The sequence below is a fragment of the Alosa sapidissima genome, chromosome 22 (genome assembly GCF_018492685.1).
Source record: "Alosa sapidissima isolate fAloSap1 chromosome 22, fAloSap1.pri, whole genome shotgun sequence".
NCBI lineage: Eukaryota > Metazoa > Chordata > Actinopteri > Clupeiformes > Clupeidae > Alosa > Alosa sapidissima.
Window position 1 is genome coordinate 14,507,921 of NC_055978.1, and position 15,388 is coordinate 14,523,308.

Consider the following 15,388-nt stretch of genomic DNA (forward strand, 5'->3'; position numbering starts at 1 on the left):
AGAGATAAATTAAAAGTAGTAATTAAAAAGGTATATTGTGTGTGTGAATGGGAGGGTATGGTAGGTGTATGTGTGTGTGTCGGGGGGTGTGGGGGGGTTAATGGGAGGGTATGGTAGGTGTATGTGTGTGTGTCGGGGGGTGTGGGGGGGTTAATGGGGTGTGTAGGAGGGGGATGATGAAATAAGGGATAATGAAATGGTGTGTGTGTATACGTGTGTGTGTGTGGGGGGGGGGGGGGTGAAATAGTGTGTGTGTGTGTGTGTGGGGGGGGGGGGGGGGTGAAATACATATTATAATACATTGAAAATGAAAACTGATTGTCATGAAAAGTAAGTTGTTGTATATTCACTGTGCATCAAAGTGAACTTACTCTTGACTTGCAACTGAAAAAAAAGTCAACATTTTGAAGTGAATCAAAGTTTTTATTGAACTGTTTTTGTGAACAGCTTTCCACAAAAATGTACCAGCAATCACAAGACAGTGAAAGGCCTTCCTGTCCTTTTTCTCCCTCTTTCCTATGTCCGGTCTGATGAGGTTTTCTTTTCTCCGTCTGCTTGCAAACCTTCTGGGTGTGCCCTTTCGTCAGCCATTTTGAGTTGTGACAGTTGTTTTCCCTCTCCTGTGCCTAGTTCCTTTGATATCTTCCTGATGTTATCCACATCTGTACATCACAGTGGACATTTTGTCAGAAGACAAAACAACCCAGTTCTACTGTAAATAATTCTCTTCTACGTACCGTCCTTTGCCATTTTGTCCACCACCACTTTATTTGCATGGTCAGCACATCCCAAGTTCAGTCCTGGAAGAAATTACGTACACGTACACACATGAAGCGCACTCTCCTGTAAAGGACACACACGGAAGTGTAGCATCCTTCCCTGGTATTTATTCTATTTTGCAGTGTTAAAACATCACTGATATTATATTTTACCCTGAGGAGGTTCCAGGACCTTCACGAGGATGTTCTTCATAGTCCCGTTCTCATTATGTTCAGTCTCTGCCTCCACTCTCACATAGCTCTGGGGGTTCTTGGTCTTAACAGTGTCATAATCTGTTGGGAGGTTCATAATGTTATAATTAGCAGCCTACTGAACAGTATGGTTGTTTATATTGTTCTCACTGACCTGTATACACTTATACTCACTCAGAGTGCTGTCCAGGACGTTATTTTTTGAGTCTAACGCATCCAGCTCCTTCAACACATTCAGTGTGTCATCTGGAATTGGGAAAGGCAGGGGTGGTCTTTGTCTTTTCTCCTCAACTATCTCTGGTCCAGCGTACGTAGCTCTCCTCAATTCCTCTGTAATGAGGAGCTTTTGTAGCTCCTTTTTGACCTTCCTCCTGCTTTTACTTTCATTATCTCTGTTGTTGAGCGGAACATCTAGAGCCTCCAATTCTATGGTCAGTTGTTCTAGACTATATTTTTTTACCCTCTTCTTAATAAGTCTAAGCATGTCACCATCCTCATCCTGCCGCACTGCTAGGCAGCAGGTGAAAAAAAAGAACAACCACATCAAAATACCAAACAAACCAAACAAAATCAATAGCTCCTGCACAAACTAAAGTAAGACTAAACAAGAATTCCGACTATGTTGAGTTCTATGACATCATGATGTTCCCTAGGTGTCTTTATGACCTACACAGCATGGTTAAATACATCATTCAATAGAATGTTGTCAAATTCTATATTCTCTCTTGTCACAAAAACATGGCTTTAGTTCAATTTAGGACAAGATGTTCTACCTGGCTCAGAACAGGGCCATTTTCTAAGAATTTGAACATTATTTGATCCAAAAATGCTTTGTTTGTGTACAATGAGCGACTGTATATTAACAATTCAAGCACTCACCCACAGAAAATAATTGGATGCAACAGAGGTCCTTCAGAAATAATGTGATCACTTACAGCCCTGCTTGCCTTTGGCCATCTGCACTTACGGCATGACAGTTTTATTCAAATACTAAAACATACATGCACTTAGTTCATTAAGCGTTTTTATGCGTTATGGTTTGTATAGTATATGTTTATTTTTATTAGGCTATTGATTTAATTGACATTGTTGTTTATTATTGTTATTCTCCTTAATCACTGTACCAACTTTTTAAATAGTTTACTGCTACATTTAACTATTGTATTATTGTTATTTGTATGTCGCTTTGGACAAAAGCATCTGCCAAATCCCATAACCATAACCATGTTATATTATGCTATGTAATGTAACATGTCCTTTTCACACTCTACCTTGATAGTCCCTGACCTGAGAAGTTACTGCTTAGGGCACTGCTTTGGGCCTTTTATGATTTCAGATGAACCTTTGACAGAAAGATAATCGCTTGGAAGTGCATATTAGAGATTGTTTGTTTAGATCATTTAACAGGTGAAATGTTGTGTTGTTGGAACTCTTCCATCTTCCTGGAATAATGCCGCCTTGAAAAAGGCTATTATCCACGGATGTCGCTGCGAGGCTCTAGGGGGACACTCTGTCTGGCATTGGGCAGGTTTACTACTGAGCAGGTTGTAGGGAATTCTTTCTTCACAGGTTTGATGCACTGAAAAATTAGTAGATCATTGCCTTATATATTGTAAGGTACGCAAGATCCATGACGATTTCCCATTGGTTAACGTCGAGCTAACTCGACTGAAAATGAACTAATGAATCAAAACTTGAATAAAATGCAGTGAATGCTGGCAAAGCAACACTGTTGACCGTGCCAATGCAAAACACCCTCGCCTGCAAATCAAATCACTCAGCCTGTGTTTTATTGTGGATGCTGGTGAAGGAACAATGCCAATGCAAAGCATCCTCTTCTGTAAATCAAATCATTCAGTCCAGTTTTTGGACACATTCTGAATAGGTTTCATAGCCCTGCAGTGCAAGTACTTGAAACCTAATCCCAATTTTCTGTAAGAGATCTCATGTTAGCAATTTATAGACAACTGATATTTTTACATGATTGTTTAACTTGTGTCACTGAAATGTGTTGTGCATATTATTTTTTAGTTAGTCTGTAAATTCAGAGAAGGTCTGTTTCACAAAATGTTTGCTGGCTTGTGGTATTAATTTAACTAATCTAAGTGTTTTATTATCTCTGTAAATCCCATTTGATCAGAAGATAACAATAATGCTCCCAAAATTAACATGAGAGCACAATTTAGTAAAATGACTACACATTTTAGCAAATGAGCTCACAAATTACTGGACTGTATACTATTTAGTAAAACAAGCACACAATTTAATAAACTGAGTGCACAATCTAGTAAAATGAGAGCATGATTTAGTAAAACAACCGCAATTGTTTGGTAAAATGAGTGCACATTCTCTCAATACAAAAAATATCTTGGTTCCCTAAAGGAGAACACGAGACATTTACCAATGTGGACTTGTGGACAAAGCGCACCTCAGGTGATGTCATCGATCTGAACAAATATCTAATCACTCTTCTTTTTTGTATGCCTCAGAATCAGGAGTCAATGAGGCAGAAAGATTTAACGTCTCGTGTTCTCCGTCAAAGAGCCGAGGTTATACATAACCATACGTTCTCTTTCAGTTGACAATAACCACTGAGAAAACATACCACATCCCTCACCACTGCATAGTCAAACAAGGTGCAGGGAGCACGCTTGTTGAACAATCATACACCATAGAGTGAAAGCATTCACATACTGTATGTAATATTGAACATATCCAGCAGCAGAGTGTTCCTGTGCACTCCCGCTGTGGTATTGTACCCTATAACGCGTCACAGTGGGTACAGTACAGAATCACACTAGTCAAACAAACTGGACTTTGTGTGTAGACTGAAGAGACTGAGGGTGATGAATCATAACTATCACTGATTCTGTATAGGTATTAACATCCAATATGGATCACAAATAAAATCAAATACATGTTGGTAAAGGCTTAATGCAAGACTCGTGCAAAACCCTCTACTCTGCTAATCAAATTCTTCTGCCTGGTCTTTGGACACATTTGAATAGATTTTATCGCCCTTTTGTGTTTGAGATAAATTTTCGGTTGGAGATCTGCTGTTTGAGTTCAATGGAATGGTGATTCTTGACTTTGTTGCAATGAAAGGTGTTCTGCTGCCGTTCTGCGGTTCGATTCCCGCCCCGTGGTCCTTTCCGGATCCCACCCCGACTCTCTCTCCAACTCGCTTTCTGTCATTCTCAGTTATGCTATCACATTAAAGGCATACAAAGCCCCCAAAAATATACATATATATATAGAAAAAAGATCCCCATTGGAATCATGGATCCAACGTCCTGTGTGTCACTAACAATCATGTCATATAGCCTTAGCTTTGTATGTCAGCATCCCAGGAAAATCATGATTCTGTAATCCCATCAATCTAAATACTTAAGATTTTAGTATTTGGGATTTTACTTTATTTTGCTGTAAATTATTTCTCACCTTTGCTTCAATGTCTTTTTCATTCCTACATATGTAGGTTTCACCTAACACTGAATTCTTTAGATCTAAATGTGCAGATTAATTTAGGCCTTATTAAAAGTCTGTGGTGTATTTAATGAGGAGGTTTATAGTGGCCATCTGTGACAGGCGTTGGGACTTGTGTGGGGGAAGCCTTAGTGGTCAGAGGGGGTAACGCTCAGGCACCTGATATTTTGGCGGCACATCTATTGTCCTAACTGATGAAGGGAGGGAGAGCACCCTCCCCCGACACACACACACACACACACACACCATAGCTCTCTTGACAAGTTTGAACTTGCCCATAGTGCCTTGCACTAAGCAACTTCTTTTTGTTGTCAAAACTAATGCTCCTTTACCAACACTTGTGTAATCCTTCATAATATTGTAATAATGTCCACCAGAAAAAGGCTCCTTCAAAATAAACACGTTTTAGCATTTCTGCTTCTAATCCCACTGAATGGTAGCCTGGCTAGCGCCACCACTTCTCAATGAGACGTGGTCTGGGAACCAAACGTTCATTTTCTCGTATTTGAAAAAAATGCCCAGATCCGTTTAGTGGGTGCCACGGATGTCTATCAAATGCGTCTGTGCATAGCTCATCATCGTCTTGCTTTCCCACCTGTTCTGTGATTGGTTCCCTATCTCAGGCGAAAATTTGCTCCATGGTCTCCAGGCTGCCTTAGCAGCGTGAATCAAATCGCGCGCAAGGCTGCATGGGAACACCCAGGCTAACTGAATGGCTTCTCTTTTGACAATAGTATGTCTGTGCTGTACCATGTGTGTAAAATTATAGAAATGACAGTACCGGTAATGTTTCAGCTCCTCCCTTCATAATTAAATCTTCTCTGGTCAATCAATGCTCTTTTCAGTGGTGAGTAATATGGTCACTGGCAGTAAGACTGCATTGATTGGACCAGTCCTTGTTTTGAATATAGCCTACGTAATTTTTCTTGTGAAATGCAAAAGACAACATTTGCAAAGGTGGGAATATATTTAAACATTTATAGAATATAGGGGGAGGACAAATGAGTCTGTTGCCATGATACTGAATGAGGACTGTAGCAGGAGCACATGTATGTTGGAAACACCTCATGTACTTTAGACGTTTCTTCTCCTTCCTCTCTTCTTTTTCTATTTATTTCCTTATTTATTTACACATTGCACAGCCATGGAGACAGTGGACAAAACATTTAACTACATAGACTCTGTATAATTGTATGTGACTAATATATTTGAATTGAATTGAATTGAATTAATAAAGGGTGTGTGATTCCATTGAATCTGTGAAATTGTAGGAGTGTTGTCTTTTGGAAATTAGATGTCAAAGAAATACACGTTCTCCAGAATGTTCTTTGGCTACGAAATCAAGGTCAAGTGTGTTTGCCTAGATTAATATCATCTTATTAGATCACTGATGGTCATGTCATGGATGTTCCTTTTGAATAAAAAAAAATATACAGTATATCCAGTCCCTATAGGAACTGTTGGTTAATTCCTGAATAACCTTTGGATATGACTTAATCCTAATTTATATGTGCAAAGTGCCAAATATTGCTATTTGCTTGTCATATCTACAATCCAAAGGGTAAAACAGGAAGCATTGCTCTATAGATGTTATTTGACACAACAAAGCATATTATCTACACATGTTGACTAACATCAGTATGCAAAAGTGGATTGCATGTTAATACAGCTTTCCAGTGTGAAAGGGCTGAAGTAGGACACATGGACATACTTCAGAGACACACAGAGAGGTGTTAACTTCCTGCTCCTTTGTTTAGAAGTGGATTGGTAAACATCAGTGTATTCACACACACACACACACACACACACACACACACATATGTTAAAGGAGCTGGATGCGTTAGACTCCTGGAATGTCCTGGAAAGCTCTCTGAGTGAGTATAAGTGTAGACAGGCCAGTGAGATCAATAGAAACAAAACATTTCAAAATTCAACCATACTGTTCAGTAGGCTGCTAATTCTAACATTATAAATCTCCAAACAGATTATGACACTGTTAAGACCAAGAACCCCCAGAGCTATGTGAGAGTGGAGGCAGAGACTGAACATAATGAGAACGGGACTATGAAGAACATCCTCGTGAAGGTCCTGGAACCTCCTCAGGGTAAAATATAATATCAGTGATGTTTTAACACTGCAAAATAGAATAAATCTGTGTGCGTCATTTACAGAAAGTGTGCTTCATGTGACAGTGTGTGTAATTTCTTCTAGAACTGAACTTGGGATGTGCTGACCATGCAAGTGAAGTGGTGGTGGACAAAATGGCAGAAGACGGTACGTAGCAGAGAATTATTTACAGTAGAACTGGCTGATTGAAATACAAAAAAACATTCTTTTTTTTTTGACAAAATTTCCACTCTGATGAACAGATGTGGACAACATCAGGAAGAGATCTGAGGAACTAGGCACAGGAGAGGGAGGAGACACACGACTCAAAATGGCTGAGAAAAGTGCACACCTTGAAGGTTTGTAAGCAGATGGAGGAAAGAAAAACGCATCGGACCAGAGACAGGAAGGAGCATAAGATGGGACAGGAAGGTCTTTTATACTGTCTATCTCTGCTTTTGTGATTGCCGGTATATTTTTTCATGGAGAGCTGTTCATAAAAATAGTTCAATAAAAACTTTGATTTACTTCAAAAGGTTCACAAGTTCATTTAGATATGAACTTGTGAACTCACAACTTACTTGTGAGTTCAGTTGTGAGTAAACTTACTTTTTAAACGACAATCAATTTCCATTTTCTTGACATACTATAATGTTCTCCTGTCCACTTTAACATTCTCCTCTCCAAAGACACACATATCTTTATGCAAATTGCCTTCTCACAGTCCTCTAACTGTCCTCTAGCACTAAACAAGAGCTAATTGTACACAGTGCTGGCTCTGTGTGGTAAACAAACATAGTTGGATGAACCAAGCCATAAACAACTGCAGCAAATCAGCATATTGCTTAAGGATCACAGAAGGTATAAGTATGTATACTTTTTTGATCCTGTGAGGGAAATTTGGTCTCTGCATTTAACCCAATCGGTGAATTAGTGAAACACAAACAGCACACAGTGAGGCGAAGCACACACTAATCCCGGCGCAGTGAGCTGCCTGCTACAACAGCGGCACTCGGGGAGCAGTGAGGGGTTAGGTGCCTTGCTCAAGGGCACTTCAGCCGTGCCTACTAGTCGGGGCTCGAACCGGCAACCCTCCGGTTACAAGTTACAAGAGTGCTAACCAGTGGGCCACAGAAGGGAGAGTTGTAATCTGATTGGCGGCTAAGCTCAACACATCAACTCTGTTTCACCAGCATTGTTGATTTGAAGTGCTGCTTTCTCTCCTTTGGCCCTCATAACGTATCTTGGTTCAGTGCTGACTGCAGTGTTAATGGGATGTAATGCATTTTTGTGCCACTAGGAGGCACTCTTACTCTTCATGCCTTCTTTTTATCCCATTTGGATTCAGATGTTGGAGCGAGAATGAGCTGCGTCATTTTATTGCTTATCCAATGGACCATATCTAATAATTGCAATGTCAACATTCTGGGAGAGTCTATGATCCTTTTTGCACATACATTGTTTTATCACATTTCAGAGGTCTGTTTGTCCACCGACATGTGGGGAGAAAAAAAAACTGTTGATTTGTTGTACTAAAAAAAAAACTGTTGTAGACACTACTTAACCAAACACATACACAGAGACACACAGAAAAGCTTGTGTGCACACAGAAATACATACAAACACACACCCAGGCAGGCACACACACACACACACACACACACACACACACACACACACACACACACACACACACCCAGGCACGCACACACACACACACACACACACACACACACACACACACACACACACACACACACACACACACAGAGACACACACCACACACACACACACACACCCAGGCTTGCACATGCACTCACACACACACACACACACACACACCACACACAGACACCCAGGCATGCACACACACATACACACACACAGGCACGCACACACACACAGACACACACAGACACACACACACACACACACACACACACACACACACACACACACACACACACACACACACACACACACACAGTACTGATCCTTTCAAACAGAATAGGATTTCAAAACACACACACACCATGAAGAACAGCCTCAAGCTCAGACCTCACAGTTTTCCCTGAACACAAAAGATGGACATAACACGAGGCCTCCATCCATGGATTCCCGAAGAGTCCACTGTCTTGCAGGGAAGCCTCCGGAAAGGTTACTGACTCCCTGGAGTAAAAAAACGGTCTCCTCTGTCATGGTCCCCTGCGGCCCGGCAGCAGTGGAGCTGATGCAGCTGCCTGGTCATCGTTTCAGCCAGGACAGGAAGCGAATCCCCAGGCACACGATTCAGCACTTTTCATCCATCTCTGTTAGCGGTGCGCCTAGCGTAGCCGCTCTCACAACGCCACACACAAGCAGTAAAATGAGACTGGAGGCTCAGAATCTGAACATGTATTGATGTGAAAAATGTGTGCAGATACACACACATCACATACTGTAATGACCTCCCTATCTTGGGGTGCCAACTGACAAATATACATACATACTGTACATACTGTACATTCCTCAGTGAAAATCCCAATCTGAACCCCATTAACCTCAAAATACCATTAAACAGAACTGCGATCATCCTGAAATAATGGATGTATAAGCATGCTTCTTTGCACACTCGCTCTGTGAAAACCTCCAGTGATTAAGCTCCTGGAGGTAGAGTGGTGGCCAGGTGAGTGAGGTGGTTTCCCCCTTTGGCCTCACCTCGTGCTCTGTCCGGCGTTCCCAGGCAGCCTGTGATCAATCAAACAGAGAGCTATGGGGATAAACAAGAGATTTCTTGTTTTAAAATAGGCTAAGACTATTTCTGCCTTTTAATGGGTTAGGACAGTGATGAGTGATGGGAAGTGAATGGGAGAGAGGGATTGGGGGTGTTAATGGGAAAATGGCCACAGGTCAGATTCGAACCCAGGTCTTGACCCCGTGCGAATGTGGACCCAAATGTGGTGTGGACGCTGCCGCTTGCACACAGCTCCAGCAGGATGAAGAGAGCTTTCATGCTCTGGGCTGGAAACAGCTGCAGGTGATGGGGAGACAGCGCTGCTGTGTGTGGTGAGTATGTGGGGAAGACGGACCTGAGTTCCACTTTCTTCCCTCTCTTTCTTGGCGTCACTCGCTCTCTTTTGTCTATCCTCAGCTTTGCCGCAGCAAGATGTGAGGCCACTTATGTTCTACTATCTGTACATTATTCATGTCATATTGTGAATGCCACCATTATTATTATGGTATTACAGTATGTACTTGTGGACTGCCCCCCCTGCGCTATGGATGCCCCACTGCACTATAGGGACATTCCCATTTGCCATTCGCCGTTGCGCTATGGACTGCTCCTACTGCACTCTGGCTTGGGCTTCCTGCACCAAGCACTTTGTGGATTGGTTCACAACCCATTCACACACATTCTTATGTAATGTGCAATATATGCTGTTTGTGCATTGATCACAATGGTGTGGTATATGTGAGCACACCAAGACAAATTTTTAGAATATATAGCCTGGTCACATCCAGGATTTTCACCCCATGTAATGTATTCTTGGCTTGTGCATAATGTCTGTAAAGGTTGTCAGCACAAAATGTACTAAATGGGATTTCGAGAGATTTTTACAGACAATGCCTGCATAAATAAAGGGTTTTCACTCAACTGCGGCTGTGATTTTAGCAGGGAATGGCATATGGGAAAGGCAAGAGTGAAAGAGCAATTTCTATAAAATAATTATTCTCAAGGTTGTTCAGGGGGAGACACAGACTGCGTATGTCCTTTAAGATGGCATTTTAAGACATCAGGGCTGACCTTGGCATACACAGGTGATGATTGACAGCCAGGCTCTCTTGAGAGACAATGAGCTTGATTCCTCCACTGAAGCATGAGACAAATGTAAACATACTAGGGTCCAAACTCTGCTAAAACACTGGTTATGAGTAAAAAAATAAGGTAAAAAAATCGGGCCGTTGTCCTTTCCTAACCACTTTGCCTTGACCACAATAGAAAATGTCATGAGGGCAAGGAAACATATGGAGGAGAATTGGGAAAGACGACAGGTGCTATGTAAAAGAATGCTTAGAACATGTGTCCAACTCATGGTGCCCCCACAGCCTGCAGGGCTTACGCCCTAGGACACCCCAAAAGTGCACAGGATTAGTCCATGATTATACATTATAATTATTTTTCCAATAAAGCCTCCTTTGTTTAAAAGTAGTCAAGTTACTGTATACTGTATAAGGTCTGACATTTTACATTTAGGTTTTAATTATACTGGCATCACATAAATTGGCTATCAAAATATTAAAAGACGACGGATGCTAAGAGAATGCAACTACACTTGCAGTTCCTGCTATGTAATTATAATACATATTATTGACATTGGTGATGTTGATCGGTTGGTGTTGCTATCGCAAGGGTTTGTGGGGTATCATTTTCTCATTTTATTTCTTAAAGATGATCCAGTGTACTCTAGGGAACGTTCCCAAGCAAGAAAAGACTATCTGACTGTTCTGTTTGTGTGTGTGTGTGTGTGTGTGTGTGTGTGTGTGTGTGTGTGTGTCTTCTCATCCAGTTAGGAACGTTCCCAAGCAAAAAAGACTACTGGTCTGATAGTTACTATAGTTACTATAGCTCCACTAAGATTTGCCACTAAGTTGCAATGTCGCAATGGAATGTTTTTAAGAAGGGGTTGCTCTCTGTTACATTCTATGACATGTTTTATGTTAAGGGTAATCACAAATTCAAATAATTGAGCTTAAAAATGTAATAGAGTGGAAGATAAAAAACATATTTCATGTATAATTTGTGCGACAATAACACCACTATAACTATGTATGTAAAATTAATCTTTGACTCATATATCTTTTATTATAATGTTTTGTTTTATTATAAGAAATATTATGTGATACAGAGACAATACAATACAATACAAAATACAGACATTCTGTACAGCAAAGCTGCCCATCCTCTAGAATTAATCATCAGTTTTTCACAAAATGATGTGCATGAAGGGTGGTGTGCTTATACATGAGCATAGCTCATATGGCAGCATTTGACCAAGACAAAAAATAAATAAAACATTCAAACTGTAAAAAAAATATTTGTTTTGCAACATTGTGGAATGTTTTACCAACAAAAATCTTTGATATGTTCCATTTGTTCCTGAGGAAATCATTTGTCATAATCAAGGAAATCATTTGTCATAATTTTGTAACTCTTATATACATTGTCTGAATGGTAAAATGGTACTGATTAAAAAAATATCACAAATTATTAATATTGAAGCATCCATGATACTCAGTGTCTCAGTGTACAATACTTTCAAAACAATGAATCTGAAAAAAGTGCAAATGCCTTTGAAAATGCCTTTGACCACATTACACACAATCCAAAATGGTCCCATCTTGACGAATGGCCCATAGATGACCCAAGTCATAGGACACATGTTTGTATCTGCCACCCCCGACTGGAGTCCACAGTGTCCCTGTGGGGTTGCATGCTGTCACACCCTCCCTGTAGCCGAAATGATGGATAAATAGGGTTTCATCATTTGATCAGTCTAAATGTTTTAATGGTCCCACCATTAACAATGCAATTCATTAAGCGTGTTCTTATTATAGATGGAAGTATAACACAACACAACATAATATAATATAATTGCCAAAAGCTTGAAAATCATTGTATAAATATAACATGATATAACAAAGGAAGCTGCATACCTCCGGTAGATGTTGCCTGCTGAGTTGACTCCATAAACGCTTCCATCTGATCCCACCTCTATCATGGACAAGGAGCCTGGAACATGTGTCCAACTCATGGTGCCCCCACAGCCTGCAGGGCTTACATCCTAGGACACCGCAAAAGTGCACAGGATTAGTCCATGATTATACATTACATACATTTTTTTCCAATAAAGCCTCCTTTGTTTAAAAGTAGTCATCTACTAACTTACTATATAAGGTCTGACATTTTACTTTTAGGTTTTATTATACTGGCATCACATAAATTGGCTATCAAAATATTTTGGCTCAACCATGCCAAAAGCTTCCCTTTAATTTCTTATTGAATTGTATTGAATGACCATTGTGTATGATAATGTGCTATATAAATACATTTACATTACAAAATCACCTTCATCATGTAGATAGAATTGTGTGCATTAACACCCCAGCAGCCAATTGGGCCACAACTGTAGTATTTTAGATGTCCAGGGATGTTCAGCCAAGGTGTGGGGCTGCCTGCTCCTTTGAATCCAACTGTTGCGTCCTTCCCAAGGCAATAAATATGGTCTGCCCTATTGACACCTGAAATGATCTGGTCTCCTCCAGCATCGATCTGTTTAAGGGACCCTAGCCAGAAGACATGACACACAATTTTCACTTAATTTATTTATGTTTGGCACAACTGCTGTCAATACCACCCAATAAAGCAGGGGTAATGAGTCAACATTTTGGTCAACAACTAGCAATTGAACTACTGAAAAGTCATCCTAAATCCATACAAATACTAACAACTTGCTTACATCTTTTGGTGATATAATCGGCTATATTATGCTGTGAACATTTTGTTATATTATTGGATGATCCAACCTGAACCCCAGCCTAGGTAACTAATTCATTGGAATGACTCAAATGCACTTACTGTACATGCATTCACTCAGTCTTACATACAGTACATACACACAAAGACCAAATAAATTCATCTTTACTCATGTTCAAAACAAAAGAGCATACAGTGCTGTCACATCATACTATCATATCATCATATAATCATATTATCATGGCAAGACTATACCTGGAACCTTGGTCCAATTTCCAGACACCAGCTTGAAGATTTCATCTCTGGGGTTGATTCCCTAGATCCCAGCAGATCCCACACTGACATGTTTAAGCTCTCCGGGCAGGTTGTTCCATGCATTGTGCTCCAGACTGTAGATCAGATTGCTGTCGGATACCCCAACCACTTGGCCAGCCCCGGCATCAATCTGTTTCAACCGGCCCGGAACTACTCTGCACACCATTGCTGTGTGAAAACAAAAGCTTTTGCACTAAGTCATTTTTTCAAGAATCACGTTTGTTCAAAGTGGCATATAGTGCTGGCAAGACCGCAGTACTTTCTCTAAATATGGCCTTGATATTGCTTGTGACTACCAGTGGCTGCCATACTGCACACAATAAGACCTCAAGACACCATCTAAAGGTGTCCTGTCTGTCACACTGGTGTGACAGGAATGTTGGACAATGAACGTTCTAAAGAATATCTGGGTTCATTGAATTCAACCAAAGCCAACATAGAATTTTAGAACCTTGGATTGTTGCAGAGCGAAATCTTCTGTTAGAATGTTCTAAAATCCACACCTTTAAAGTTTAACACCATCTCACAATCAAAACATTTTGTTGCAATCTGCAATGTCCGAATGATTTTGATTATTAATACAGAGAGTAAACACATCACACATCACACATATGTTGGCTTCTGTTGGGTTACCTACCCAGACAGGAGAGCTGGTAGCTGCAGAGGAGCAGGAAGATTATGTTGGTTCTCATGGCTGTAATGATGGCTTCTGATTTTCAATACACTGTCACTGATAATGTGGTGACTGCTCTTATATACTCTATCTATTCGAGTGGAAATTTACCCACATACTCTATTGTTGTCTATATTTTCTTACTCATGTGAATTCAGTCCCTGTTATCGATTAACAGAGAGCCTAATATAAGCACTGATAGTGAATTATTGCTGTTTGTTTACTTCCCTGTTAAGACTTGAGTTGTATCAAAACAGTAAAGCCAATTGTCAAAAGTTACAAATTATCACATAGATTACTTATCAATTTTCCTGCTTTTTCTCTAATCTAAATTAGTAGCATTGACTGCTGTTTGCTATGTTGATGCACGTGAGTTGGCATCAAACCCATAAAGCTCACTACCCAAAAGTTACAAATTAACCTATATATAGACTGCCCATCAGTTTTGTTTTGATCAACTCCTATCCTATTCATCAATTAATGACCTTCTAAATACACGTCAACATGGAGAACTAAAGCTATTGATGTAAACACCATTTCTGTATCATCTCACATTACATTTTCACTAAAAAATCATAAAGTCATGATCATCTTTGATGGTATCTTTGATCTTGAAGCAGAACCGGTTCTGTATGTGCCCCTTCCTCAGTCTTCTGGACTTTTCAGGTTTGAATCTCATCCTTGCCCACTCAGTGAGCTTGACCAAGTCCTCCAAGATCCATCTAACTTCAGGTACTGATTTCGCCATGATGGTGAGGTCATCCATGAACGCTCTTACAGGTTGTTGGATGCCGGTCGCTTGCACTGCACCCCGACACAACTTCTCTGTTGAGAAAAAAATATATATATATTGTTCCATACATTTCCTCAGTCATATGAGATCAGTTCCTGTTATTGATTAACGGAGAGCCTAATATAAGAACTGATAGTGATTATGTCCTTAAATTCTTACTTACTGTGGTTTGTTTACTTTACTCTTGAGACTTGAGCTGGTGTCAAAACAGTAACGGCCATTGTCAGAAGTTACAAATTAACCCATATATTACTAATCAGTTTTCCTGTTTTTTTTCTTTGATCTAAATTAGTATTGACTGCTGTTTCCTTATGTTGCTGCACGTACTGTAAGTTGGCATCAAAACTCACGATCCAAAATAAAGCTCACTATCCAAAAGTTACAAATTAACCCACTGATTACCCATCAGTTTTGCTTTTATCAACTCCTATCAAAATCAGCTCATCAATGAATGGCCTTCTTATAATACACGTCTGAACTATTGATTTAAACACCATTTCTGGATCATCTCACACTATTATATTTTCAC

General features: G+C 40.1%; 2 protein-coding genes across 2 annotated transcripts; both read right to left on the minus strand.

The window, feature by feature from the left end:
* Positions 1-402: 402 nt before the first annotated feature.
* Positions 403-1,581, minus strand: LOC121697317. The gene is made up of 4 exons (XM_042078798.1): positions 1,146-1,581; positions 933-1,052; positions 738-800; positions 403-662 (listed from the first exon to the last, which is right to left on the minus strand). Exons 1-4 carry the CDS (start codon positions 1,513-1,515, stop codon positions 517-519), a joined length of 699 nt encoding a protein of 232 aa, XP_041934732.1. The 5' UTR covers positions 1,516-1,581; the 3' UTR covers positions 403-516.
* Positions 1,582-11,916: 10,335 nt separating this feature from the next.
* On the minus strand, positions 11,917-13,559 carry LOC121697318 (fish-egg lectin-like). The gene is given in 4 exon segments (XM_042078799.1): positions 11,917-12,052; positions 12,259-12,386; positions 12,671-12,888; positions 13,334-13,559. Coding segments are annotated over 4 exon segments (708 nt in total).
* Between the last annotated feature and the right edge of the window lie 1,829 nt (positions 13,560-15,388).